We start from the raw sequence: 26,922 nt of genomic DNA on the forward strand, positions 1-26,922 counted from the left end.
TTTTGATATATTTGGCAAGCGCCTATGTGCAGCAGTGGTTTCCCAGATTCTGGATCCAAGTGGCCTCTTTTACTGTCCTTATTCCAGAGAGAAGCAGCAAATTATATATGTCCATGTACGCTTCTAGGAGGTGTTTCCTCCCAAACATCACCTTTGGAGCTTTTGTTTTGAAGGTACCTTTTTCTCCCACATATTGCTTAGAGGACCCACCCAAGGGTGATCTGTTTCATTCTGCTGCCTAAACATTTTCCATTATGTCACCTTATACTGAGGCACCTACTCTGTTTCTTTAACTCTAGCTAGGAATGCTTCTTTTCTTAACGTTTGTTTACTATTAAATGAAATTGTATAAATAAGAGATCATTTTTTCTTTTTGAAATAACCAATTGGATGATCTGTGTTAAAGCTAGATTTTTTTGAGTGAAAAATCTTAATCTAAACCAGATTTTGAGTTAAGTATATTGTAGGGATTTACAGTGCATATCCTAATTCCTCTGGTGTATGAATTCCGCAAGGCAGAACAAAGAAATCTTGTATTGCAAATTTATTGTTGGACAGCAGCAAAAGCCTTCCGTTTACAGCTGGTTTTATGTACTTTTATCCGAAAGCATTTACTGATAATGACAAATCTTTATACAAGTATCAAGGAAAGAAAGGAATCTAATAGCTTCCATGATGCACCATATCAAGTTACTCTTGAAACAGTCATTAAACTGCTAAAATTATCATATCAAATGTCAAAATTGTTAGAAGTTTGTTTGCTTATGCTACTGCATCAGAATTCAACAATGGAATAAATGCTAATATTATTTTAGTACTGTTCTAGTACTAACATTTTTAGATGAGAACAATAAAGGCACAAGAACTATCTGTTGTAGATGGCAGAGTGCTCATTGAAGTAATTGCCCTAATATTAAAATTTTCCCCCCATTTTAAATATTAGGGCACCTAAAGCCTTGTACAGATCAAACAATCTAAATGAAAACAATATCATTTAGCTGAGGATAAAGTGAAAGAGAACAAGTGTTCTAATTTCAGAACTCCCTTTAGAAGAAACTTTTTTTTAATTGCTTTGGGATAATTGGATAAATCAAGGAATGATTGTGTGTAGCTGTTATCCTGCCTTGGTCTGTTACATAATGAAACAATACAGAATACTCTCTCGCTTCTTTTGGACTCTCCGTTCTCAGTATTAGTCCAAGACTTCTCAGTCACAAAATAGGGTTTCCTTGCTCAAACAGGAGAATAACACCACTTCCCTGTCATAGGCTGTGTTTTGCAGAAGTGCTGTGGCTGCATAGCGAAGAGGGACTGTTTTGCTTCCCTTAGCAGTCTGCCGTTGTTAACAGATACCTTTTTTCCCAGCGCCTTTGAGAAAAAGCTGACTGATAAAGCTGACTTTGCTATTCCCCTTCAGTAACTTTGGAACTTGTTAGCCACATTCAGCTACTTTGATACAGGTGTAAAGAGTTTTGGAGATGCCAGGTTCTTAAAGAGTTTTGTAAAATCAGTAGCTGGGAGAAGTCCAAATTAGTGCCTTCACTTAGAGAGGACTTGTGGTTCATGCTGCAGCCTCTCTCCTGTCTGCCTCACAAACTTGCTGGTCTGCAAGAACTGGCCTGAGAACATGCTGCTTTCCTTGCACGGTTTGTCAGAGGTATGGGCGCAGAGGAAGATGGCTCATAGGTAGAGTGGAGCCTATTGCAATTGCATGCTATATGATGGGTATCCATATGAAACTAGGCTTCTTTAATTCCACTGTTTAGGAGATGATTTGTCTCGATGCTTTCTGATTACGTATTAAAAAAAACCAAACAAACCTACCTCTTGGCCACTCGATGCCAAGTTTGATCCTTGTTTGATGACATATGAACAAATCTCTATCATTTATATTCACACATTTATTATGTCATTAGCCATTCACATTTCTTTTTATTATTTGCATGAGTTACGGTTACAGAGCATACATTCTTTCTTTGCAGTCTCCCAACATTTTTGTTCATTATTCTATATCCACTACATGTCTTCTGCACCTTTAACAGGAGTCTTAAAATATTGAACTTATGGTCAAAGAACTTTAAGTAATGACATGACAAAAGGAGTAAGAATAATAAACAGGGAGGAAATAAGATGGTGAGGAATTGAGGAATCTGCTGATTTGTTCATATGCTAACTTCCTAGTTCTGCTAAAGACCTGTAATTAGTAAAGAGCAATGGATATGACGGGTATGTTATTGACTGGCATATTGTGCCTAACATGGAAGAAGTGAATTGAAGAAGAATATTTAGAGTAAGCAAGCATAGTCAGTTAAATCCTGAATGCAAGAGATCTTTGAAACTTAATAAATTGCATCTTATATTATATAAGAAAACTGACGCATTTTATCATTTCAGGATGATTCCAAGTGAAAAGGATTGATTTCCAGAGAGGCATTCTTAACGATCCTACTGTCAAATGATTTCAGACTTAGGTTAGCGTGAATCAGCCAGCTTTAGAAAACTGGTTTTTTTCTTAGCAAAACAAATGTGAAGTGAAAGGAAGCATATAGAGCTATTTATCAGCTCAAACTGTACTTCTTTTTAATGTGTCATATAGAAAAGAGACAAATTATATTGATGGCTTTCTTCCAGGTAGCAATTACAGTGAAAAATGTGATGTTTTCAGTTGGGGTATTATTCTCTGGGAGGTAATCACCCGTAGGAAACCTTTTGATGAGATTGGTGGTCCAGCTTTCCGCATAATGTGGGCAGTTCACAATGGTGAGTTGAAAATACTTTATTGCATTTGAAGTTGTGTATTTGACCTGTAAATTTGCTAAACACTCTTAACTGTGAAGCTTTAAATTACTAGGTTTACCATTTTATGCTTCATTAAATATGCATTTTTGTCATAAAGACTTAATAGTTAGCCACTGCCACTTTTGCGTCAGTGTGGGTTGTGTGTTATTTGACTGCTACAGTGCTTGCATTTCCTGCTACATGTAAGTAGTGTATGAACAAACAGGGGAAAACAGCCACGTTCTTTTTGTTATGACACTCCATTTTAAAAGTGATCTGAATCATGTGCTACAAAAAACCCCACAACCCCTCTGTCTGGATGAATGACAATTTTACTAGCCAAGTTGTGTGTCTCTCTCTCTTTTTTTTTTTTTTTTTTAATTGGGTGTCTACAGTACATGTGTGAGTTTAAGTAACTTGACCTGTCTTCAGAAATGCTAGAAAATGTCAAACTTCTGCAGGACCATTAGGCATTAAAAATATTACTTTGTTTTTCATCTTGTTTGGTTTGGTTTGGTTTTGTTCTGCTTTTTGAATTATTTTACCTTTATGTCTAGGTACCTGCAGTCATGGAGCAGGACTCTACTGTGCTAGGTACTATACAGAACAGATTCTCAGGAGCTTAGAATATAAACAGGAGACAATGGTTGGATTCAAATGGACAAAAGAAAGCAGTGGTACAACATTGGTCAGAATAATAGACTGTAGTATCGTCATGCTAGTGGTGTAACTTTTTTAACAGTGTGTTTTTAGATACCATGGCAAAGCAGAGTTTTAAGAAGAATAAAGTAATAATAGTGAAGTAGTTCAGTGAATGTCTGCAAAGAGTTTCTGCCATTTGTGAAAGACAACATCAAAGAAAGCACAAACTTGTTTGGAAGATGTAATTGACAAACAAGCAAGGAAGGCCGGTACTCTGCCTGACTGTCATTGCTTCAGTACTAAATGATAGAAGCTTAAGGTGAGCACAGGCATCCTATTTGATGAAGAAGAGAAAGGGGCAGACAGCGATAGGATGGATGAGCATTGTAGTCATCATAATGCACAAAGATAGATGTTTGCAAATGGCATTTTTGAATGAAGAAAGAGATTCTCCATTTCACTTTTTCAAGGACAGGAGTCATTGAGATTAGGAGTGATGAGTGCCTTGCATAAATGTAGTAGTCATAAATCAGAAAGCCTTGGTAAGGTGCAGGAGTATCCTTTAAGGGGAAGACAAATTCCCTATCTGTCCCTACTTTTGCTTTAAAAACTTCTCTCTCTTTTTTTCTTTTTCTCTCCCCCCCCCCCCCCTTTCCTTCTTTTCCTTCTTAGGAAGGAAGTGTTCATGTGCTTCATCTCACTTGAAACCATTGTGGCACTCTTGAGTCGTGTATTACTTGTTATGGTTAATACGTTTTTAAATACTTGCTGCTTTCTATGCAAAGTCACTACATCTCATGTATTAAACACAACTGGATGTCCATTAATTGTACTTATTGTTGAAGCAGTAAAAAGAGTAGAAACTTGAACCAAAAAACATCTGAATAGTTATACAACAGCTGAAGTAAAATATGTAATTAAAAATGTGTATAGGCCATGAAAAAGTCACCTGAAATTGGTACTTCCAGTGCTTAATAATTTTTCAGGAAGTTCTTAAGAGCAAAATCAGCCCTCAAAAATACTGTGTCCCCCCCCCCCCAACCATAAGTACAACATTAGGAACTGTTACTACTTGCTTCCTAGTTTGGCCTAGAGCTTTATTCTTCAGAAAGTGGTAACATATTCATTAGCCATTGTAATACGTTCTATTTGGTCAGTCAGTGAATTTATTCAAATCACTACTGAAGGAAAAGTTTAATTTTCTTTCTGCTTGTTTGTATGTAATTGTAACTTGTATTTAGTGCAAAAGAACTTTTTTTTTTTTTGTCAGTTTTTTGTTTCTAAGAGAGAAAATTAAGTACAGGTCAGTTCTGTCAGACTACAATTAACTATACATTTTCATGTATTTATTGAGCAAAATACCGGAGAGAGATCAGTCACTGTCAGTCAGACTTACAGTCTGTTTAACAAATTAAGGGTTTTTTCTAATTTCAATTATAGGTACTCGGCCACCACTGATCAAAAACTTACCTAAACCAATTGAGAGTTTAATGACCCGTTGTTGGTCCAAGGATCCCTCACAACGACCATCCATGGAGGAAATTGTTAAAATAATGACACACTTGATGCGGGTATAAAGATTTATTTTAATATCTTAATCATTTTTTAACCTATGAAGTTGGGAAATTGAATTATAAAAGATATACCTTTTATCACACTTGAAAGGTGGGCTTGCATGTTTTCTCTCTCCTTCTCTCTCTTTTTGATAAAACTTATCAAATTATTACAGTAGAGAAGGGAAATCGTTCCTCTCCTTATGAGAGAGGTATACTAATTCATAACAGATTTGGGGAAATTAATAAAAATAGTCATAGATTTATTTTAATGTAGTACTAAAAATAATTGCATTTATTTCTCCTCTAAATAAATTATTATAAGCATAATATATAGTTTATATTTAGAAATTAGTTTATGAGGTACTATTTAAATAATTTCAGAACAATTGTTAATTACTTTTTTATCAAATCATTGCTGTTTTTTCCCAGTACTTTCCAGGAGCTGATGAACCTCTGCAGTATCCTTGCCAGTATTCAGATGAAGGCCAAAGCAACTCTGCCACTAGTACAGGTACACTTGTATAAATAAGAGACAAGAACAGCAACATGAAATGATGCAGATGGATTATAAAGCACATTCTTATATTGATTTTGAACTCAAATTGGGAAAGGTAACCTTTCCAAAATCTTAAGCATTGGCAGGAATCTGGTTTTTTGTTAAGACCTCATAATATTTAGTGTTCTCAGCCAAATGTTTTTACTGAAGAGTACCTTTAATGGAGAACAAGCTTATAGTAAAAGCTGTCTCTGAATGTGTGGGTTTAAGGTCTCCTCCTTTTTTCCCATGAAAGTTGCTAGCAATTGACACACTTTCACTCATATGTAGTGTTTAGGAGTTGGCATTTTTAAATTTTTGATTATTCTTGAAAGCTGCACCTGCTTTCAGTTATGATCTCCACAATTCAAACTTGCAGTTGTTTTATATTAAGATGCAATATATAGTAATTTAAATTAAGGGCAAGGAAATCACTGGAAAGGTGAATGGAACAAAATGTGAGCTATGCTTTCAGGTCTTGACCTCAGAGAAATCCTTTTAATAATAGAAAATAAAGGTCATTCAGTCTTCTCATTTTTTAGAGTACAGTTTTCCCACTTCAGTTGTTTTTAATCTTAGCTATCTTCACCTTCCACTGCTTGGTTGGTTTGTTTTCTATTTCCAAACAAATTGCTGTTATTTTGGATAAAGTTTCCTTGGCTACTTTGCAACTTAGTGACCTATATATTACCAAATATTTTCAGCTATATCATTGTACCGACTTTACTAGCTGTTCTCGACCCCTCAGCACGTGATTTTAAGATATGATTTATCACTTTAAACTGTGAATATATATTGTCTGTTGTTTTTCAGTTATTTGTGCTCCTCTATGGTTAATGATGGACTTTGTCATTAATTGTGAATGAGGTTGCTGGTTGTGTTGTTAACATAACACCTACCTCAGCAATTTCAGAGCAAGCTAAAGATTGACTTCAGAATGTCATCAGAGTACTTAGTCATGTATTCTGTCTTTTTCACTCCTTTTACTTTTTATGTAAAGGTCTTGCAGCTTGCCTTTCATTAAAAGTTTTCAAAAGTGTTGCTTTAAAGCAAAGTTAGGCTTCTGAGAATGCTCAAGTGAAGAGATGCACTTTAGCATTTTTAATGGAGATTGTCAAATGGTTTCCCTTGTTATTGATTTCTAGGTTCATTCATGGACATCACTTCGACAAATACAAGTAACAAGAGTGATGCTAACATGGAACCAAGCGACTTCCAAGGAGCTTCTACCAATGACACTATTAAACGTTTAGAGTCAAAATTGGCGCAACAAATGAAAAATACAGCCAAACAGCCGGTAAGCCAACACGTGCAATTTTGAACCATAATAATGAAATGGACAAAGATTGACAGAAGTGTTGTAACTGCTATGAAACATTAATGTCTTCTTCCAAAAATAGTACAAAATTGGAGCCAGTTAGTTATAGGAAAAGAACATGAAAGGGGATGGGAAAATATTGAATGATTCCAAAAAGGTAAACTGGAAGATCTCCAACGAAATAAAAAAATAGTTCATTTTATTTAAAGGGATTCATTAGGTTAAAAAAAAAATATATTTGAAAATCGCTGCCTTAATTTAAAATGAAAATATTAGTATGACATGAAAGGATTAAATATTTATATGAATTTTGAAAATACTATGTTTTATTTCAAGTAGGATGAAAAAATACAAAGCCTCTCTTGTGACAGTATTGGCCTAATTCTACACAATTTTTATCTGCATAAAGTTAGATTCTTTTGAAAGTTGCAGGTAATTTGTTCTTGTATACCAATAATAGCTAATTTATCACCATTTATTGAATTACAAATTTTAAATCTTTAATATGCACATTATAGAAATATATTTTAACCTACATACTATGAATATCATGGAGGGCCTTCTGCAGAATGGTTTTTCTTTTTAAAAATGTGACTGTTGAAACAGGGTGATCCTGGCCGTTTGAGTTTACCCCCATCTCGTGGAAGCAGTGTGGAGAGCTTGTCAGATGTTCGCGCACGACCACAGTCAGCCCTTGTTTCAGGAGAAGCCAAAAGGATGAGTGCTGACATGTCTGAAATAGAAGCAAGAATAGCTTCCATTACAGGTAAAATTAAAGGATGTTTGGGGGATAGACTAAGGAATTGGAAGGAAGAAAAGGAGGAAATAAGATGTAAAACATGCATAGTCTTTCAGAAAGTTAATACCATTAGCCATGTGAAAATGCTTTAACTTTTCAAGTAGTCTTTATTGTCCTTGATTAATGTGGGGGAAAATGGCTTCGTTCACAGCTGTACACTCAACAAGGTTGAGTATTTTAATTGGGTACTTTTAAAGTTGCGGAAGAGGTTACTTTTGTTGAATTGGACTTTGACCTTTTTAAAAAAAAATCATTATGAGATTTCTAAATATCAGTCCTATTCCAAATGCATCTGAAATAATGTTATTTCATCTCTGGTAGCATAATTATTTTTAAAATAACATTTCCTTCAAGGTTATCCCTATAATATTTTTAAATTAAGAGGTGGGTTTAAAGTTCAGCATGTTCCCAAATAAGTTTTAAAATCCACTTTGACATATTTCAGAAAGAGAAACGTAGTTAGATTTTATTCAGCAGATAAACAAAGCATTGGTATCTTTTGTTTGTTTTTTTTTAAAAAAAAAAGCTACAGGTGTTTTGCCAGGTTTGCTTCAGGTAGCTATAAACTGTTGTGTCTAAACATTGAATCCTTGAGTGAATTGGAATTTATGTGTAAGTATAAATATATAATTTTATGGTGAAAGCAATCTTTATTCTTCCCAGAAAAGTGAATTAATAAAAATGTGTATACTTGGCAAACACTTTCTTGTCTCTTTTCTTCATCAAAGATATTGTTTGTTAATCTATGCAAACTTCAGGTTTTAAGTTTCATGTGTGAAACTTTTTTTTGTTATGCTATATAACAGATTTAAATAATCAGACAAAATTACTTTGCTTAGTCCAGGGTTATTTAGCTGTTCTAGTATTTTTCTACCAATCTGAAAATTAGGGTAATCAGGTAGCTGTAATTAATAAGGAAATATGCGTCATATTCTGGCTTTCTTGTGCACCATGAGTATTTCATTTTTGTTCTTCATTGTATTATGATTACTCCAGGATCATGTTTTACTAAATACTGAAGTTACTTATGAAATAATTTTATCTTGCCCTAAACACTTTTTACTTTTATGTTCTTATTTTAAAGCCTTATTCCAAGATTTGTCTTTTGTATTGTCAGTCTTTGACTGGATGATTGTGTAGCGCATCTCACCCTGAATATCTCTAAAGGTTTCCTAACACAGAAGGCAGCTGTGTACTTACCTGATAATAACAACATACTGGTTTTATTTTAAGATGTGTCAGGACTCACTTTGGTCACTGGCACTCTAAAGTCAATGTCAGTTTTTGACATTAGTGGAGATAACTTGGCCCTCCTTTGTGTGAGTTTTTAGTTTTCCTGGTTTGTCTTCCTTAAGTACATTGCTCTGAATAGTAACTTATTTCAAAATATTCCAAGATTTTTTTGTTGTTATGACTGTAGGGTTTCTTTTTCTTGAAACAAAAGTATATATTGAAAACACTAGTTAGTTTTTTTAAGAAACCACTTCAGGTGGCAGTGGACTACGAGAAATTAAGTCAAACCCATCTGACCATAACTTTTTCAAAAAGAGTTGAAACAGCACTGTACTGGTTTTGCTTTGATTTTTAATCTTGTTAACTGTGTGACAGAAATAATATGCTGTGAGCCTGAAAAAAACTGTATGGCTGGGTGAGAATTGGGCTGTTGTTAAGAGTAAATCAGGTCAAGAATTATTTAATCTTCTTGTTCCATCTATCGCTAGATTAAGTGTAAGAGTAACTCACATAATGCACATCACCATTACTTATTAAGTTTGAGATGGATATGCTGCAACGTTCTGCCTTTGGGAGGTGTATTCAGACTTTTCTTTAAATGGGAACTATTTATCTTAAACTACACAAGTAGTAAAATAAAAATAAAAAAATGTATTATTAGATTTTATTGCAAAGTATATAATGTTTCTTGAACATCATTCAAAAATGAAAAGGCTGGTAGTGATATCCAATTTGCAAAACAAAAAATCTTCACCAGGAAGGCAGGAATGATTGTCAAGTATAATAAGAGTAAGCGTTTTTTTTCAGAGACAGATGAGATTTCCTTTAAGAGGAGGTGATTTAAAGAAACAGAAGTGCCCAACTATTACTCTTGTTTATAAAAATAGTTTGTACCCAACACTAAAGAGAAAATGTTATGTAAGTTCAGGCAATCAAGAATGTATTCTGAGTATACAGGTGACCTGAAATAATTTAATTTGTTCTCTGTTTGGATAATTACATTTGGTTTTCCCTTCCTTGTTGCCATGCTGCTTTCTGTGTTTGACTTTTGTGTTGCTAACTATAACTAATTACACGGTGTTGTAATGATGGCTAGTTCTGCATTTTTTGCTTTTTAACAGTTGCTTTACTATGTGTAAGCATGAGTGGAAGGCAATGCAGTTTATTCTGCATGACACATTTTTGCATGAACTATAGTTTAACCAAGTTTATGAAAAATGCAGTATTAGGAATTTAATAATTTTGCTATTGCCATTTTAGTGTTTTGCATGTGTATTGTATATGTGTATTTTTTCAGCCTATTCCAAGCCTAAACGAGGCCATCGTAAAACTGCTTCATTTGGCAACATTCTGGATGTCCCTGAGATCATCATACCAGGTATCGCAGACCAGGTGAACGGGTCAATTGGTTAAGATGCCGGAATAATGATCAGACTGCTAAAAATACTTCTTGCTCCAGTTGCTGTAGGACAGAACTAGAAGTTATCCCAATAATTTTTTCATAATGTCTCTGTAAAGAGGAGCATGACATTTTAGTACAAACTTACTTTTATCAGTAAAGGAGTCGATCCTTGAGTTTGAATTTACTTTTATTGATGAAGGATTTTTTCCTTTTATGATCTTGATGTTAGGAGTCTTCTTATAGAGCAGAACTACATGTACAGTCTTTTGTTATAATACCTCACTTCGTGAAAATGGATTTAAGTTGAAAAATTCCTGTCTAGGTAATTATCTTGCCCTGATCTTTGTTGTGTTTGAGCACCCATTGGTAGAACATTAGTAGAACAAAAGACTTAAATACATTACATACAGAACTTGAAATCCATGTGATACTTGTGATTTAAAAAAATTAACTCTTGATCTATGTAATTCTTGTATTTGACTACACTTTTCTAGACCTAAAATGTGTCTGCATGAGGTATTTCTGTTGTGTTCACGTTAATGCAAACTAAAATTATTAGGAGAGGCTTCTGACAGGAAGAAAATCAGTATAATCAGGCACCATAACTCGTAATTTCAGTTGGGACTTTAATGAATAATTCTCATCTATGCCAGGTCTATATTTAGTTAGCAGCATATCATTTTCCTTTCCCATTCCTTTTCTTGCAATCAAAGTGGATTTCTTTCTTTCATTTCATACTTCTCAAAGCCTAAAAATAAGTATAATCAGTCCCAAACTGTGATAGGTATACCATTAGCGATATGCAAGTCGCTTCAAAATGATTTGTCAGAGGCAGGAGACCCAAGTAATAGTATCTACTGCTAATCTAGACATCCATTAAAAACTGTGGACCCCCTACTCTAAATTTGTGTCATTTGAGGAAGTTTCCTTTCAAATCTTGACATTGTTTGGTATTTAAAGTTCAATGCAAAAGATAATTTTGTACAAAAGTTTCTTTCAAATAACTTTATTGAAGTTTACATATAAAAATACAGAATGTCAAAAAATAGATTCCAAACAACAATAGCACCACCTGTGAAAAGAAAACCTGTTTGGCATTGAGGCTAACAAATCAGCAAGAAAGTTTACTAGTGTAGCTTTCCACTGTAATTTTCAAGTGGTCCTGGCCTGCCATGACATAAGTGAAATCCTGAGAGAGCAAAGAAAGAGAAAGTGAAGAGATCTGTCAAGTTTTGCAGTGTCAACATGTGAAGAGAGCCTGCTAAAGAAGCTCTGGAAGCTAACTGAGTGCCTCTTGTCTGTGCACACTGTCTGCATGACAGCACTGAGGCTTCCAAGAAACCTTGAAACTTCTAGACAAAGTCAGTGAAATAAAATGCCACCTCATTTTCACGAAGTTGACTGTACCAGTCTATTGGTTTTACTTATTTAGTCAGAGGAAGTCAATCAGATATTCTTCACCTGGACTGTTTTAATTGAACTTGACAGGATGGGAATTCCAAGGTGAATTTGGAATAGATACAAGAGAAATAGCAACCTGTAGAAATGAAAGAAGGTATAGGATTGGAGCAAGCATAGTAATGAATTTTCTCAGAACATACTCTTAAGGTATTTAAGTCTTAAATAAGCGATAATGAAATTCACTGTTAATGTTTTATCAGAAGTGACTATTCATAGAGGAGGATTAGAGTATCACATAGGGTGAATTTTGTTGTGACTGGGGAAAAAAAAATGGAAATAGGGTAAAATCCAGGGTGATGCACTGTAAGTCATACACTAGCAACAATTTCTTTTAATAAAATGACATGGAACCAGAGCAGATGCATGCAGATTAATCCCGGGTAGTATAAGCCACTAATGTAATGCAGTTGTGAAAAACTGTGAAATCTTAGGATTCATTTCCAGGAAAGATAAGGAAGCACTAACACCGTTTACAGGCCCTTGAACATACTGTTCTGGGCAGCCATATAAAAGAAACGTAACGTGTGCTCTGAAATAATAGCAAGAAGAGCTACTAGGATGGTATGGAGAGTATAAAGAAGAATCTGAAAGCATGGCTTTTTTAGCCCACAAAATGAAAGCTGAGAAATGAATACTTATTTTCTGTAGATGACTCTGCAGCTAAAGACTAGGAAGAGAGAACTACTTAAGCCAAAAGACAGTATCGGCACTACAGAAAAAAGATGTAAATTACTTGCAAATAAGTCTGGGCTGTATATTAAAAGTTTTCTGGCTGTCAGAACAGCTTTCCTGTAAGAATCCCAAGGCCAGAAGAAAAAGAGATTAATTGTTACGTGACAGGGATGTGATCATCTGCCCAGTAAACGAATTATATTTATCTGTATACCTAAAGCAGTTATTCAAAAGTACCTTGCTCAGTAATTCTTTTAAAGACAATATAATGTGGCCTATTTCTCACCTCTTTCCTTTCCTTACTGCCTGAGCACAAGGCTTGCAGTCCTGGCCTCTTAACACACTTTTCGCCTTCTAGTTATAATTCCAAGACCCCCAAACTGCCACCTCCATCTCGATCCCACCCCGTTACGTTCCTTAGCGCTTCTGCCACATACCCAGCTCCTCCGAACTTCCCTGGGCATGTCCGTCGGCGGGGCGAGCAGCCCGTCTCTCCCTGGGGCAGCGGGAGCGCTGACCCAGTCCGTGCTGCTGCCTGAAGTTCTGCTGAGCGCATGGTAAAGCAGCTGCTTCCCGGCGAGGGGAGGCCCCACGCAGGCATGTTACCATGAGTCAGCTGCTTTGGGGCAGGGCTATTTTAGAAGTATGAGTACTACATCTGCTATCATTGGGGTTTTTCGTAATGTGTTGCCTCAGCTGCTTTTCATCCATGAACTGATTATTCTACTGAGGTGGCAAAATACGAATTTTAATCAGTTGAACATAAAATGTTGGCAGAAGTGGAAGTTTTTAATATATATTTGCTCTTCTTTCTAAACAGGTGTAAATAAGGGTGAATAGAACTTTCATTTAAGATGCTCTTTTGAGTTACTAGTTTACAAAACTTAGAAACTGAAAAATGGATCAACTAATTCCTTTTTTGTGTAAGAACTTGGCAAATGTGTTTTCAGTGGTGGTATCCTGCAACCAGATAGCCAAGTGAAGTATCAATTTTTTTTTTTTTTTCAATTTATACTATATATAATATATAGTATAGATAATAAGCACCAACATTTTATTTATTTATATATATATATGAAAAATAAAAACCCTAGTAAGTACAAAAGGCTTAAGTAGCTATATGTTTAAAGAAACAACAAAAAAAATCTAAGTATAGTTTGTAATATGATCAAGAAGAATAATTAGAACACCTTTTTGATATAAACCAGTCAAGCAGCACCTAGTAAAAATACCTTCAAGTACAGCCTTTTCTTCACTGGCAACGTTAGACATCTCATGCGTATAGCATGCGTGCATTTGGCTTTGTAATTTTGTCATCTGAAACTGTGCCACAGCGTTAAGATTTTTATAGCATTGACACTGCATAAATGATTACGCCGGGTAGACGCATTTTGTTGAGCGTCTTAGAAAGTGGATAGGAATTATAGATGCTTTAGGTCTGTAATTTTTCTATCTACTTTTAAAAGCAATATGAGCCAGAAATCCCACCCTCATCTCCACAGATTGCTTCATTCTTCCAGAATTCAGATCAATGTTTTAACTTAAAATGTCTTCTAGCACTGTTTTATTCACTGATCATCCTGCACTGAGAGAGAGGTTTGGGTCTTGTAGGTGTGTAAGGAAGAGAGAGTACTGTGCGCAAATAAGAAAGTGTAAAAGGAGACGCAAGTATCTGCTAAAGGGCAGGGAGAACAGTTCATAGCTGGGCTCGATATGTGGCGGTGGGGGGTGATGAAAAGCATTAGTAAGTTGTAGAATTTGTTTTTGCTGGAGTACGTGGGGCAGCACATGTACTGTTCCTTTTGAATTTCATTTTAGAAAATAAACAACAGTATGTGAAATGGGTTTTTTGAGGCCAGGAAGTATGTTTGTGATGTTTGGTTTTTAAACTTAAAATCCTGTAAACCACTGAAATCCTGACATAGCGCATCAAGCTACTGTATATTAACTTCTGTGCATTTACAAATCTCTTTGTTTTTATAATGAGAAAAAATTAATTTTAAATGGAGGTAGAGCTAAGAACAAGATCAAAACGGGGAGAGGAAAGCATAAAGAAGTAGCAGTGGTCATTTCAAATACAGATTGTATGTTGTATAGTATATTTTTCAATTGAAATTTGTCTTGAATCTGGAGCAATAAGTATTTGTTGATTCGTAGTCTGTTTCTGCTTTGTCTAAGCTATTTGCCAGATGTCTGCAGTAGTTATACTAATTAAAATGGCATTGCCTAGTAGAGCTTGCTCTTCCCTCATGCTACTAACTTGGAGATATTTCATTTAAAGGTGTTCATTTATTACAACACAGTAGTTTTGGCCCCTCTTTCTCCCCCCAAAGCATTTTCTTTTCTTTTTTGCACCCCACCCTGGTTATTTTAACATTTTGGCAGCCATGTTCTAATATTTCAGCAACACATGTGCCGGGTTCTTTAAATTCACAAATGTTGCTAATCTGAAATGAGAATTTCAGATATTTTCGCAAGGCTATTTCAGCTGAGCTAATTTTATAACAGTGTTGTTGAATGAAACATGCACATAATTTTGTATCGGTCGTGGGTGGACCGCCCATATCTTGAATATTGAGATGAGCTGTGACAGCCAGATGAAGTATCCACAGCACAGAATTCTATTAAATGTATAATCTTGTTTGTTAAACTATTAGGTAGTGAAAAAGTTCACTGCAAGTGAACAAGTTCAGAAATGTTGATGTAGCTTTGTCATTCACACAATCTCTAATATCAAACTATTAAACATAATATAGCCATTGTTGCTTAGGTAAGTATATACTTTCCCTAAATTTCAGAAGGAAAAGATCAAGACCACAGAAAATTTGCAATTCAAATTCATTTGTAGTCAGAGCAAAGAATATATTCCCATTTGAGAATCCTTCTTGATTTTCTTATATGCTTGTTTCTCCTAGTACTTCCTATAAATTTTAGACTACAAAATGTCAGGACAAATTGGTAAAGTGACACTGAGATTGCTGTTTTGTGGTAATGTGTTCCTACATGTAATAGCACCTATATTTAAAAATTTAAAGTATGATACCATTAAATGTATTGATTAATATTGAATAGTCTTACATTTTTCTAGTAACGGTTGCAAATCAAAACACCTGTCAAGACAGGCTGTGGAGTCCTATGGAAATGATGCTGAATGAGAAGTATCTAAAAGGTTAAAAATGCGGTGCCCGCGACAGGGCTGTGAGGGAGCTGGGCTGGCCGTGGCGCGCAGGGTGGCGGGGCGAGGGGCTGCCCCGGCTGCAGGACGTGTTTCGGATGCTCCCCTCCAGCAGAAAAGTTACGTAATGCAGAGCGAAGAGCAAGAATTTTGAGCATTGTCAGCTGTTACTCAGGACGTTTTGGTGTTTCCTTTTGGACGGACAGCTGACCTGCTCTCAAGAGACAATATCAACAGTCACCGTAATAAAAATCAAAGTAGCCAGGGAGATTCCATTGCATAATCTCCTTTTATTTTTAAGGAGACTTTGTTTCCTGGAAATGCCTTTGATTGCGTGTCAGTGCTACAATTTAAACTGTTTTATGTAGCTGTCACTGGTGGATAATTGCTAACAGGTGGAAGGAGAAGAGGAAAAGATTACAGCATTGTGCTCAGGAGGTTGATGGTGAGATGTGATTTAGCTGAACAGTCTCCTTTTCACACTTCTCAGAGCATGAGACCAGGACATAGTTTCGTCCTTCTGAAGGAGACAAAGACCAGAAGGAAGCGCTTTCGCTTCTTAATTTTCGTGAGGGGAACGGCACGCGGGCAGAAGTCCTTGCTGTGTTCCTTGAGCACGCCAAAGAGCAACAGGTTAAAGCTGGCAGCCTGTTATCTTCGCGGTCTAGCTTTTAGAAATCCCCATAACGTAACGCACTTGAAATAGATGTCGTCATCAGCTCCTGCCCCGAGTACTAAGCCTGACCAAATACATGTGACAGAAGATGGTGGAGTAGAGTGCAGCAGCTATTCATGTGGTAGGAGCGGTTATTGTATTAGGGTATACTTTTTGTTGACAGGCCAGCATGTTCTGAGTTAAAATTCTGCAGCTGTCTCTCTCTCCCCCTCTCTCACTTTCTCTCTGTGGATTTGTACAAATTCCAAGCTCCTCTGCAACAGTCGCACCCTTCTTATTTTGTTCTGAATAGATTTCACTGGTTTGTTTTTGTTTTGTTTTTTTCCCAGCAGGAAACGGACAGCAGAGGCGCAGATCCATTCAAGACCTTAGTGTTGCTGGAACAGAGTCCAATCAGGTAACGTCTTTCTCGTCTCTTCTTTATCTTTCAGTGAAGTCAACACCGAATCTGTACAGGGAAACTGGTCTGGAAATCTTCACCTTTGATGCTTTCGTAGAAACGATGTGGAAGCTTGGCAGACTGTAGTGTCGTTTGTATTGCATTTAAATGAGATTCCATGAGGGTAATCTATGAATGAGCTCTAGATGAGAAGTGTTTTCTGTATAGCTCATGCAGCATTTATCGTTTTTATGTACACATGGTTTTTGTGTACCACTTAATTTGACTGAGGGCAGATGTTATGCAGGAAAGCCTTTTCACCTCTCTGTATGTAGGAAACAATTGTAATGGTTACTTATGATTATCTGAAGCAGTTATACGTACCTTAGACTCACTTTACGCATAAAAAGAAAAAGCATGTGCATCAGTATTATAAATGCATTTATTATCAATCTCTGAATCCTGAATAGTAACTAAGAGTAGTATTCTCTCCATTTCTTGTGAAAGGTTTACAGGAGGGTGCTGTCATAAAGTTTTGTTTAAAAAAAGACTCTCAATAAGATATTATATAATAACATAGCTTCTTATCTGGTATCGTAAGTGCCATGGTAACAGACACAGTGGTATGCTACATAAAATTGAAATTGAACTAAAACCAAATTAAACTAAGAACATGTTAAATGAGAACAGTACAGCTAATGCTTCATTCACATGTGTTTATTTTGTGTTTTTAATTGCTTCATTGTCTTTTTCAGTCATTCACAGAGGCTATTTGGTCATTAGTGTGAATTGGCAATTTTGAGATCCCTACTGTTATTTGGATGTGGGAAACTGGAGCTTAGCATATTCATCACGTTAATCAGGTTTCCATATTAAACAACCTACTGCAATAACCTAAAATAGGTGGTAGTTTTGGGGGTGTCTAGTTATCAGGAAGATGAGCATTTGATCCTTCTTTAATTCCATGGAGTGTGATAGCCACAGAAACCTCATCAATCCCCCAGGTATTGTTAGTAGAATTTACTATGTACATCTATCAGAAATTAAAAAATGAGTCTTAAATACATTTTAATATCTTCAGAGCAGACAGGTTTGTTAGAAAGAAATGAATCTGCAAAATTTAGTAAAGAAATAGATTAGCCTATTCAGTTAATTGTAGAACTAAAATTACGCAAGACTTGAGGAAAAAAAAATCATGACAGTACATCAGTTATACCAAATTGCAGTGATTGATGTATGAATATATTTAATTATAGGGTTTTTATTTAAAATTTTTCATTCTGTTCATTTTAATGAATGGTTAATATTTAAAAATATAGAATTTCAGCATTTACTTCATATCTTAATAACTATTATCATAATCTTTCTTTGAAAGCTGTTCTACTGCTTGGATGGATGTTCTAGCTAAATTGTCCTTGTGACCAGGAGGATACAGAAAAGTTGTTTTGTTTACCTCACCAATTTCCAATGAGGGTCTATAGAAGTACCAGAATCACATTTTACTTTCTTGCTTCTGATACTGTACGTATTGGAAATCTAAGTGGAAGAATTCCAATTATCTGCTTCTATCTTGCAGTTTTTGGAAACGTTACGATAAAATCTGGAAAACATCATATTTTAACAGGCGTGAAAAATGCACTTTGGAAGAAATTTTTGCACTGTCCGTATAAACGAATAATGAATTTTCATCCCCTTTTTTTGTGTGAGAAGAGATAGAATAAGTCTGCTGAAACTAATGCTAACTTTTGACATACATATGTTTGTATATTTTTTAAAAAAATAAATCAGAAAAAAATTAAGAAAGCAAGCACAATGTAATTATGGCAAAAGACCTAAGGTTACTGTTATTGGTTTCTATAGCTCTGGACCTCACTGCATTGAATTTTTATTAAAATTCTTGAACTGCTATCCATATAAGCCATCTACTAGCCAAACAGAAAAAACATCTGTGACTAGTGTAGCTCTGGTCAGTTTATCATATTTCCCCATATGCACCACACCATATATAGGTTATCCTTTCTAATGTGAAAATCCCCTTCCCCCTCCCTCCCTTCATTGCAAACATCCTTCTTCCCCGCATTCCATTCTCCTTTACACCCGCCCTGCGGCGCAGCCTCCTTCACCGAGCTGCCATGGCACTGTGTGCCTCCGCTCCGGCACCCAGCCCTTGTAAGCCCCTAGCCCGCTCAAAATTGAAGGATTGCCACGGCGCTGCTTTTCTCTTTGTTTTAACTATTTGACTGACACACTAAAGCTGATCAGAAATATTTTTATTAAATGTGTTTTTCCTGAAAATTGCTGCTGTGTCAATAGAAAATGATTCTGTTACAACCATTTTTTCGATCGGGAAGGTTTTTCCAATTCAGAATGGAATTTTTATTTTTATTAAGGTAGAAGAAAACACTGGACTTGATAATAAACCTACCAAAGTTTCGGGTGCTTACCTGAAAGAGTAGACCAAGACTCTTGTCTCCCTGCTTAACTACTGGTCTATTTTAATCTGACCTTCTTGAATGTTTTATGATTGTATGTATATTTTATTTCTGTGTACTGTTAGAAGAATTTTTTGTGTGGTTTATATGACTGATGATTACTATTTTTACGTTGTTGAGATACTTAAGGCATTTTCCAGTATTGCTCTTACTGATGTTATCAACAGTGGACAGTAATAGTGCTTTGCAGATGATTTTACTAGTCAAGTGACCCTTTTACATCAACAGTTTAGATAGGAAAATATGCTAAGCCAAAGGTTTTTCATCATTGGAGCAGCTGTTGGAGTGGTTTGGTGTTGGAGAACATCTGTTTAAGTCTGATTTTTCACAGATTTGTCTAGTGCTTGGTGACCTTAGACTCGACCTTACTCCAAGTGACATGAGCAGCACTGATGCAGCCCTCTCTGTACAGTCAAATGCTACATTTCCATTTGTTTCCATCCATATACTGTGATGCTCTGTTCATTTTTCCACATAATTTTTTTTTGCACTGAATTGTTTCTTCTGCCTTTCCATTTCCCTGTACAGAAGCATTTTAAAACATCGTATTTTGCTGTCTGTCCAGCACTACTGCTCTTGGCCTAAACGTCTTTGTAACACAGAAACAGATGTATAGACTCAAAGCTGCACCCATAAAAACTTTCAGGGGCTTGAAGGAACACAGCAAACCTGCTATTTACACTGGATAGAGTCTTTACAAAATTTGATATTTTATACAGATACTGAGAAGCATATTTGGCATAATCACTCAAGAACTGCAGGTTGTGATCAGATGCCTGGTAAGGTATCCGTGTCCTTACCTGTGTATCTTTTATTGGGTTGGTTGTTTTGGTACATCATCCTTCACGGTGGTATCATCATATCAAAATTACCTCTTTTAAACCTTTTTTTTTTTTTTTTTTAGTAACTGTTGCTGGGCCTTCATAACTCTTACAGTTTTGAAGTGGGGAAAAAAAAATATTAAAGAAAATCATCTACTGTATTGAACAGTTGAGAAGCAAGGTCAGAATGTATGTGCCCACATGCATGCAAGCTAAGTGTGATAATTTGGGGGATCTGATATTATACAGATGAATCATTCTGTCCGTGAGATTGTGAAATTGGTCACAGACACACTTTTTTTATTTTTCCCTTCCCTTTCACAGCGAGATAAAATCCACAGATGAGGAGATCAGGAGACAGGGCTAGTAATGATGATTTCTTTAAATTGGGTTGCCCATTTAAATTAAACTTGAGGAGGGGATTATTCCTCAGAGCATGCCAGGTTTTCAAGTCTGCAAGTCTTTGAGAAATGGAAGCTAAGAACCTAACAATGCCATGTGGGTCTGGCCACTTGGCAAAGATGATTTGAGAGTAACTTGATAACAAGTCTGTTGAGCATACTGAGATACCTGGAGGAAGCAAGGATGAAAGGACAGGCGTGAAAGGGTAGCAGAAACTGATTGCTAAAGAACAGTCACTGGCTTTTACCTGTCAGAGGGGCTGGCGTCCAGGAGGCCTAAAGCATTTCACTCAACACACGCTCAAACGCTGTAATCTAACAGGTGTTCAGTTTTGGGAACTTCCCTTGGACTTTGCAATGCTTTTTAGATATGCTTCAGATATAAATCCTTCATTTCTATCTCTAGTAATTCTGTCTAAATGATGTTATCAAGGAAATGTTTGGGGTTTTTTTCCGTTGATGGATCAAAGCAATCTGGTACAGCAAGCAATCTAGTACAGCATTGAGAAGTTACTGCAACTAGAGTACTTCTCGGGTGCCCTTTGCTATCAACTGTAGATATTCAACAAATCTCTTTTTGCTTAAAGGACTTAGACGCTGCTAAAAGTGCTTGCTCTGTCTTCTGACCTTTCACATCGGCAGAGTGTGTTTATCATTCATATCTGAGGACACTGACAGTAAGCAGTAAGCTTGGCAGTTTAAACCTTGCTTAATGTCAATAAAAACTCCAACACAAAAACTTTTTCAAAATGTGTGATGCCACCATCCTGATGATATCATCCATCAGATTATTTCTACAATAGTTTATTGCCCTGTTTCTGGCTAACAGAAAACACTAAATGTTAATAAAAATTACAGGAGAAACGTAATGCAGTTGAAATAATGGATATTTCAGTGTGTAGAACCTTGTTATTCTTTGGATTGTTACTTGACTGAAATCCTGGCTTTTAAAAATTAAATTAAGATAGGATATTTGGAAATTAGAGTCATAAAGAAATACAGTTTCCAGGTAATGTATATTTGCATGCTTCTTTTGAAAAATAGGGACATTTAATTAATCATTTCATGATAAATACAACATATTGAAAATAGTTGTATTTTAATAGCATCTTTTTACTTCATTTTTTTTCCTGCAAAACTCACTGGGGTTTATAGTCTTAAGTCCTTTACTGTGTTAATTTTATGTCGGGGGGGTGGGGGTGGTATATGAAATACAAGAATATATATTGTCAATACTAATTCTGAAAGAGAAGCTCAGTAGAATAATGAAGTCTGTATTATGTTTTTGTGCTTTAGTAAACAAAAGGATTGGAGGAGCCAAGCTGTATATAAAGGAACTTCCTACAGAATTTTGTTTTAGTTCTTAATTTGCTTTGTGAGAAAGAATGTACTCATTTTCTAATTGCTTTGCTTTAATCGATTGATCCTTTTTGATTGAACACTTTTTCCATGTTTTCTAAAGATGAATGACGTAACCTCTGAGTTAATGTAAGAACCATAAGAAAACTGTAGATTAATACACTGTAATCTAGTGCAGTTACTAAGATGCATTCCTTTAGTTGAATGTAGTTCCAGCCATTGATTAAACATTGGAAACAAACTTTTATTTCTTCCTTATGTTATGGAGCAGCTAGATTTCACTGAATGGTTGTGTGAAAATTAGTAGACGTAGTGTCATGCTTGTATATAAAGATCTTGAACACATTGTTCAGCGCTGAATATTTTTTATTATGTTGAATAGGCAAATTATATCCATTTCTTTTTATACAGTAAAGATGGAGTAGAAATGAGGATTAAATTACCCCTGCAATGCATGTAAAGGTTATCAGACTATCTGGAGAGCTCTCGGAGTAAAAGCTTGGAGAGGAGGGTATTTGGGAGAATTACAGATTCAGGTTTCTTCACATTTCTTTTTCTTTTTAATAATGTTTTTTTGAAATGAACCCTTCAAAAAATCTTCTGTTAACTTTTCTTGTCATTTTATTTTGTTTTCTTTTATCATTTCAGGAGAGTAGAAACAGCAGTAGATCATCTAGTCCTAGTGTGAGAATGATCACTACCTCGGGACCAACCTCTGAAAAGCCAACTCGTAATCCATGGACACCTGATGACGCAGGTAATCCTTTGTTCATTAGTTAACTTTTTGCCTGTAAAAACTATAAAATATTTATTTGACTATGGTGTGGGCTGTGTGCCTAGACATTAACCAAAATTAAGCAGTGAAAGTCACAGTCCGTTTTAGTTCTGCTTAAATTCAATCATTACTGCTTTGTTTTGCACACTGGCTTTAAGAACTTTTTTATATAGATTATATGAAGTTACATAAACTTGTAAGCATTTTGCTTGTAAGAAAGTACTGTACATATGCAGTGATAGTAGTATTTAATGCAGATCTTTTAGCACCAGTTTTTGACTGTAGCGTGGTTTGGGGGAATTAGGGGAATAGACATCGTAGAGTATTTTAGTCTTGTGCATTTGTATTATGAATGCACAGTTAAAGCTTTCATTGCTCGTGACTTCTGGAATGAAATGCTATGTAGGTGAGTATCAGCTGGAATACATTAATTCTATTTTTTATGTGTTGTAATTTTGCTTATGCAGAATGTACATGTGCACATGATCTTACTGTTCTTAAATGAACTAACCTAAGTATGTCTGCAGAAGTGTTGTAAATGCTTCTACTGTAGCATCACTGTTCTTTTGTTATGAAATAGGATTAAGAATGAACATAATTTAATAGTTGAATTCCATTTTAAAAGTCGTAATGCACTCCATTATGAAAAGAACCAGTACTGGACTGCATGAAAACAATGGATGCCCACAAATTCCTTTTTAGAATATAAACAAGAATTACATTTTTTGTTACCAAAATGTACACGTTGAATCTGAAACTTAGTCTCACGCTGGTACCTCATAGTGCCTCAAATTCTGAAATCTTTTTCTTGTGATCAGTTTCATCTTTGGCTGATCAAATCCTTTCCTTCTTTCCTTGTAACAAACTGCAAAATGGAAACTCACATGTGGACCGACTCTTGCACAAGCTTATGTGTGTATATATATATACACACACACACACACACATATACACACACACACTTATATATGTATATATATGCACACTTGTATTTTACCAAATATAAGGTGATTCTGTATGTAAGATGTGTACTTTTCTTCCCCCCCCCCCGCCTCCCGTTTTAGTGGGAGGAGGGCAGCATACTCGTATTTTGCTTCTGTGCTTTCTTCCTTCTGTCCATTGTCACTTTGCCTGACCACACTCTGAGTTGTCACTCATCGTTTCTCAAAGCCCTTCCCAACTACCACAGCCCACCCTGTGCTCTCTTTTGTGTAGCATGGGTCCCGCGTTGCTTTAGGCAGTGAGCATTTATGGGAATTGCTGCCTCACATGGAAGCAAGCTCTTACCCAATCAATAGTTCATTGGGAACTGAAAGCTGCTGATTGTATGCCAGTGCAAAGGCAGTTTGTCCAAAGTCTTTGGCCTTAAATGCAGCACAGCACTAGAGCTAAAAGTCAGGTCCATTTTCTGGCCCACAGAAATCCCTCACCTTATACTCAGGTAAATACAGAATGTACCACATGTATATTTTTTCTTGTTAGGTTTACGCAGTCCATGAACAAAGAATTGTTTGAACTTCTAAAGAGATAAATAATTTTAGTTTTCTGTAAAAGAGAGTACATTTTTAAGTTAATGAGGCAAAATGATAAAATGAGGATGCAGCCGAATCTGGTCAATCACAGGAAAAGTTACAGTTCTTTGACACAGTGCTGAAATGCTCAGGAATGTAATCTGAAGTATTTTGCATGTATTGATGTATTTGAAACGTTGCAATAATTCCTTTGCTGTAGCAGTATTCCATATATGGCAATAGTCTACCGTAGGGAAGGACTTTTTATATTGTTCTTATTTAAGATACTGTGGTGATTAAGTCTCTGGTTTTAGGGTTGTTTTCTTTCTTTCCTTTTTTTTTTTTTTTTTTTTTTACCACCTTCCAGTTTCCTTACAAGCATACACTTAACCACTTTTTCTCCATTCCCACCCTCTTATTTCTGTTTCCTTTTGAAGCTGCTCTTGGAGATAGCATAGTCTTTGAGGGCAACACCTTAGTTTCTCTACCACGACTACTCTGTGGCAGGTGCTTTTGGGGTATGGGTAAGCAGCCCCTTTTTTTTCCCACCTACCCTCCTCCATATAATCCTCTATTAGCAATAATGCAGCTATAAAACCAGTAGTTTCTCCATGTGTCTTTATTCCTATGTCTCTTAAAGCTTAACAGTAACCTTGCGATCCCCAGATTGTGGGCTACCAAAAGATAGGATCTAAAAGAATTCAGAAACATGTTAAATCTGGAATGAAAGCACTAGAGAAATCCAGAGTAACTGCAGTGTAAGAAGAGAGCAGCCAGGCCCAGGAGGCAGATTGGTTATTGGGTTCCTTGCTACTCACAAAGTATCTCTACAGAGCAGAGAAGATGCCCTAGAGCATGTTGTGAGGAAGATACTTACAGACCTCACTGGGAGCAGGTTTCAAAACTGAGCAGGAGGTTGTGCTTATTTTATTTTGGCAGAGCTGGTTTGCACAGCTTCTAATTTTAAAATCATTAGATGCATGGGCTGGCTGGCTGATACTTCATAAACAAGAATGAAATGGCAATTTTTTTATAAATAGAGAACATGATTGCAAACTGTACAAAAATAGTATTTTTAAAACCTGTATGCTGTTACATGGCTTCTGGAAGTGTAGGATGATAACCTTAATCTTTATTTCTTCTTGGTGTGATAGACCATAATTTTGAAGTTCCTAACTTTATCAGAAAAACAAAATGATTCATCTGCCTTGGGATTGGAACACTGCTATTTCCATTTGCCTTTCCACATTCAGATTGCGTATTATGAAATGATTTAGAATTCTTGTTTTTGTCCTATAAGAATAGAATTAACTCTGAAAATACATTAAAATTTTCTTGGTACTGTTACAGAGACCAATGGGTCAGATAACTCCATCCCAATGGCATATCTTACATTAGATCATCAGTTACAGGTAATAAATATATGCTTTATTGGATTCTTTGTCTTGCATTTCATTCTAATGTGTGAATTTTGGGCTGCAAAACATAGTGCTGCATATTTACCTGTGTTTATATTCTGTCTAACTTTTGACCAAGGCTAAAAAAATATATTATGTAATCTGAGATTGGTTGACTCAGATTTGATCAAGCTATTAAAAACAAGCCCTGGGAAACATGATCCCTAAAACCAAATGTAAGCTGAGTTTGACTGTCAAAATAAGACATTATTTGCTTGAGTGTTACTGAATTAAATTGTTGTATTCGCTTTATTTGTTGTGTGGGGGATTAAACACTACTTTGATTTTTGTGACAGGGAGAGTATCAGATTAATAACGGCAGATTTGAGGTTTGAGTCAACTTTGACATCAGTGCAGTAACATTTTCCAGGGCATGGTTTAACACTTATTTTTAAAAGCTTACTGGTTTTTAAAAGACGTTATAAATACACTGCAGAGACATTCTAACACACTATATACTAAGATATCAGTTCATTAGTTTTTAACATGTCTGACTTATTTTCAGCCTCTAGCACCGTGCCCAAACTCCAAAGAATCTATGGCTGTGTTTGAACAGCACTGCAAAATGGCACAAGAATACATGAAAGTTCAGACAGAAATTGCATTGCTGTTGCAGAGGAAGTAAGTGAAATGTGTTTAACCTTTTCTGTTCTTCTGTACTTTTCTTTTACACGAAGTGTGTTATTTGTGACTATTATTTCTGGCTTTATGAAGTAGCATTTCATAGGGCATAATTATTTTCCAGCCTTAATCTCAGAAATACTGAGCTGCTCAGTACAGGTGAGATACTTAGAGCAGGTAATTGAAAGCTTTAATCAGTATCAAGACTCTTCTTCTGGACAGGTCCTACTTTAAAGTGCGTAGCACATTTGTGTATGTAACATATTAGTAATGTTTGTATCATCTCAAATGAGAGACCTGGACTGTTGGAGGAATCTTGGAATTTTATTTCCAACACTGTCCAGTAAAAGATTTTCAATTTTAATTTGTAGATAATCACTTGGATAATGGATTATAGAATTTTGAGTAATATGTCAATGTTACTCATTTTGCAGTTAGTTTTTATCTTCTATCTGACTTTTGTCAATCATTGCATTTACAACAGTATTATCAACACACATCTTGCGTTTTTCTACCAGGGGTTTAGGACCTAATACTTAAAAGCCATTATGTACCTTTTTATCCTTGTGCAGTAGAAATAAACTCTTCCCTCTTACATTGTGTACACATGTAAGTTAAACAACTGCATGTATTACGGCCAAAATTATTGCTGATTCAGAACTGCCGTTTGCAGTACGTTCTATTGTGTTCTGCTTCTCGTCATTTCTGTTCCCTGACACCGGGGACCAGTTCTGAGAGGTCATACATACTCCCATGCTAGACCAAGTAACCAGCTGGTAACCCACCAGTGTCTGAGCCACTGCAGGCAAGCAGTTGTTAATGAGGAGCTTGCCTTGGTGTTTGTGGAATAGCTAATGAG

General features: G+C 35.8%; 1 protein-coding gene across 6 annotated transcripts in view; it reads left to right on the plus strand.

Annotated features, from left to right (window-relative positions):
* Nucleotides 1-26,922, plus strand: part of MAP3K7 (mitogen-activated protein kinase kinase kinase 7) — a 50,098-nt gene that overhangs the window by 18,893 nt on the left and 4,283 nt on the right. For 2 of the 6 annotated variants that reach the window (XM_087773678.1, XM_087773684.1), the window contains 10 exons: nt 2,632-2,760; nt 4,861-4,991; nt 5,406-5,487; nt 6,657-6,808; nt 7,436-7,595; nt 10,159-10,239; nt 16,577-16,644; nt 22,348-22,456; nt 25,336-25,397; nt 25,948-26,063. In XM_087773678.1, the coding sequence (XP_087629804.1) occupies nt 2,632-2,760; nt 4,861-4,991; nt 5,406-5,487; nt 6,657-6,808; nt 7,436-7,595; nt 10,159-10,239; nt 16,577-16,644; nt 22,348-22,456; nt 25,336-25,397; nt 25,948-26,063 (1,090 nt within the window). The remainder of the gene's footprint in view (nt 1-2,631; nt 2,761-4,860; nt 4,992-5,405; nt 5,488-6,656; nt 6,809-7,435; nt 7,596-10,158; nt 10,240-16,576; nt 16,645-22,347; nt 22,457-25,335; nt 25,398-25,947; nt 26,064-26,922) is intronic. The other 4 variants (XM_087773679.1, XM_087773683.1, XM_087773680.1 and 1 more) reach the window with 4 other exon arrangements.

This window comes from Nipponia nippon, unplaced genomic scaffold, assembly GCF_047370975.1.
Source record: "Nipponia nippon isolate SJK-2023a ecotype South Korea unplaced genomic scaffold, ASM4737097v1 scaffold_4, whole genome shotgun sequence".
Taxonomy (NCBI): Eukaryota; Metazoa; Chordata; class Aves; order Pelecaniformes; family Threskiornithidae; genus Nipponia; species Nipponia nippon.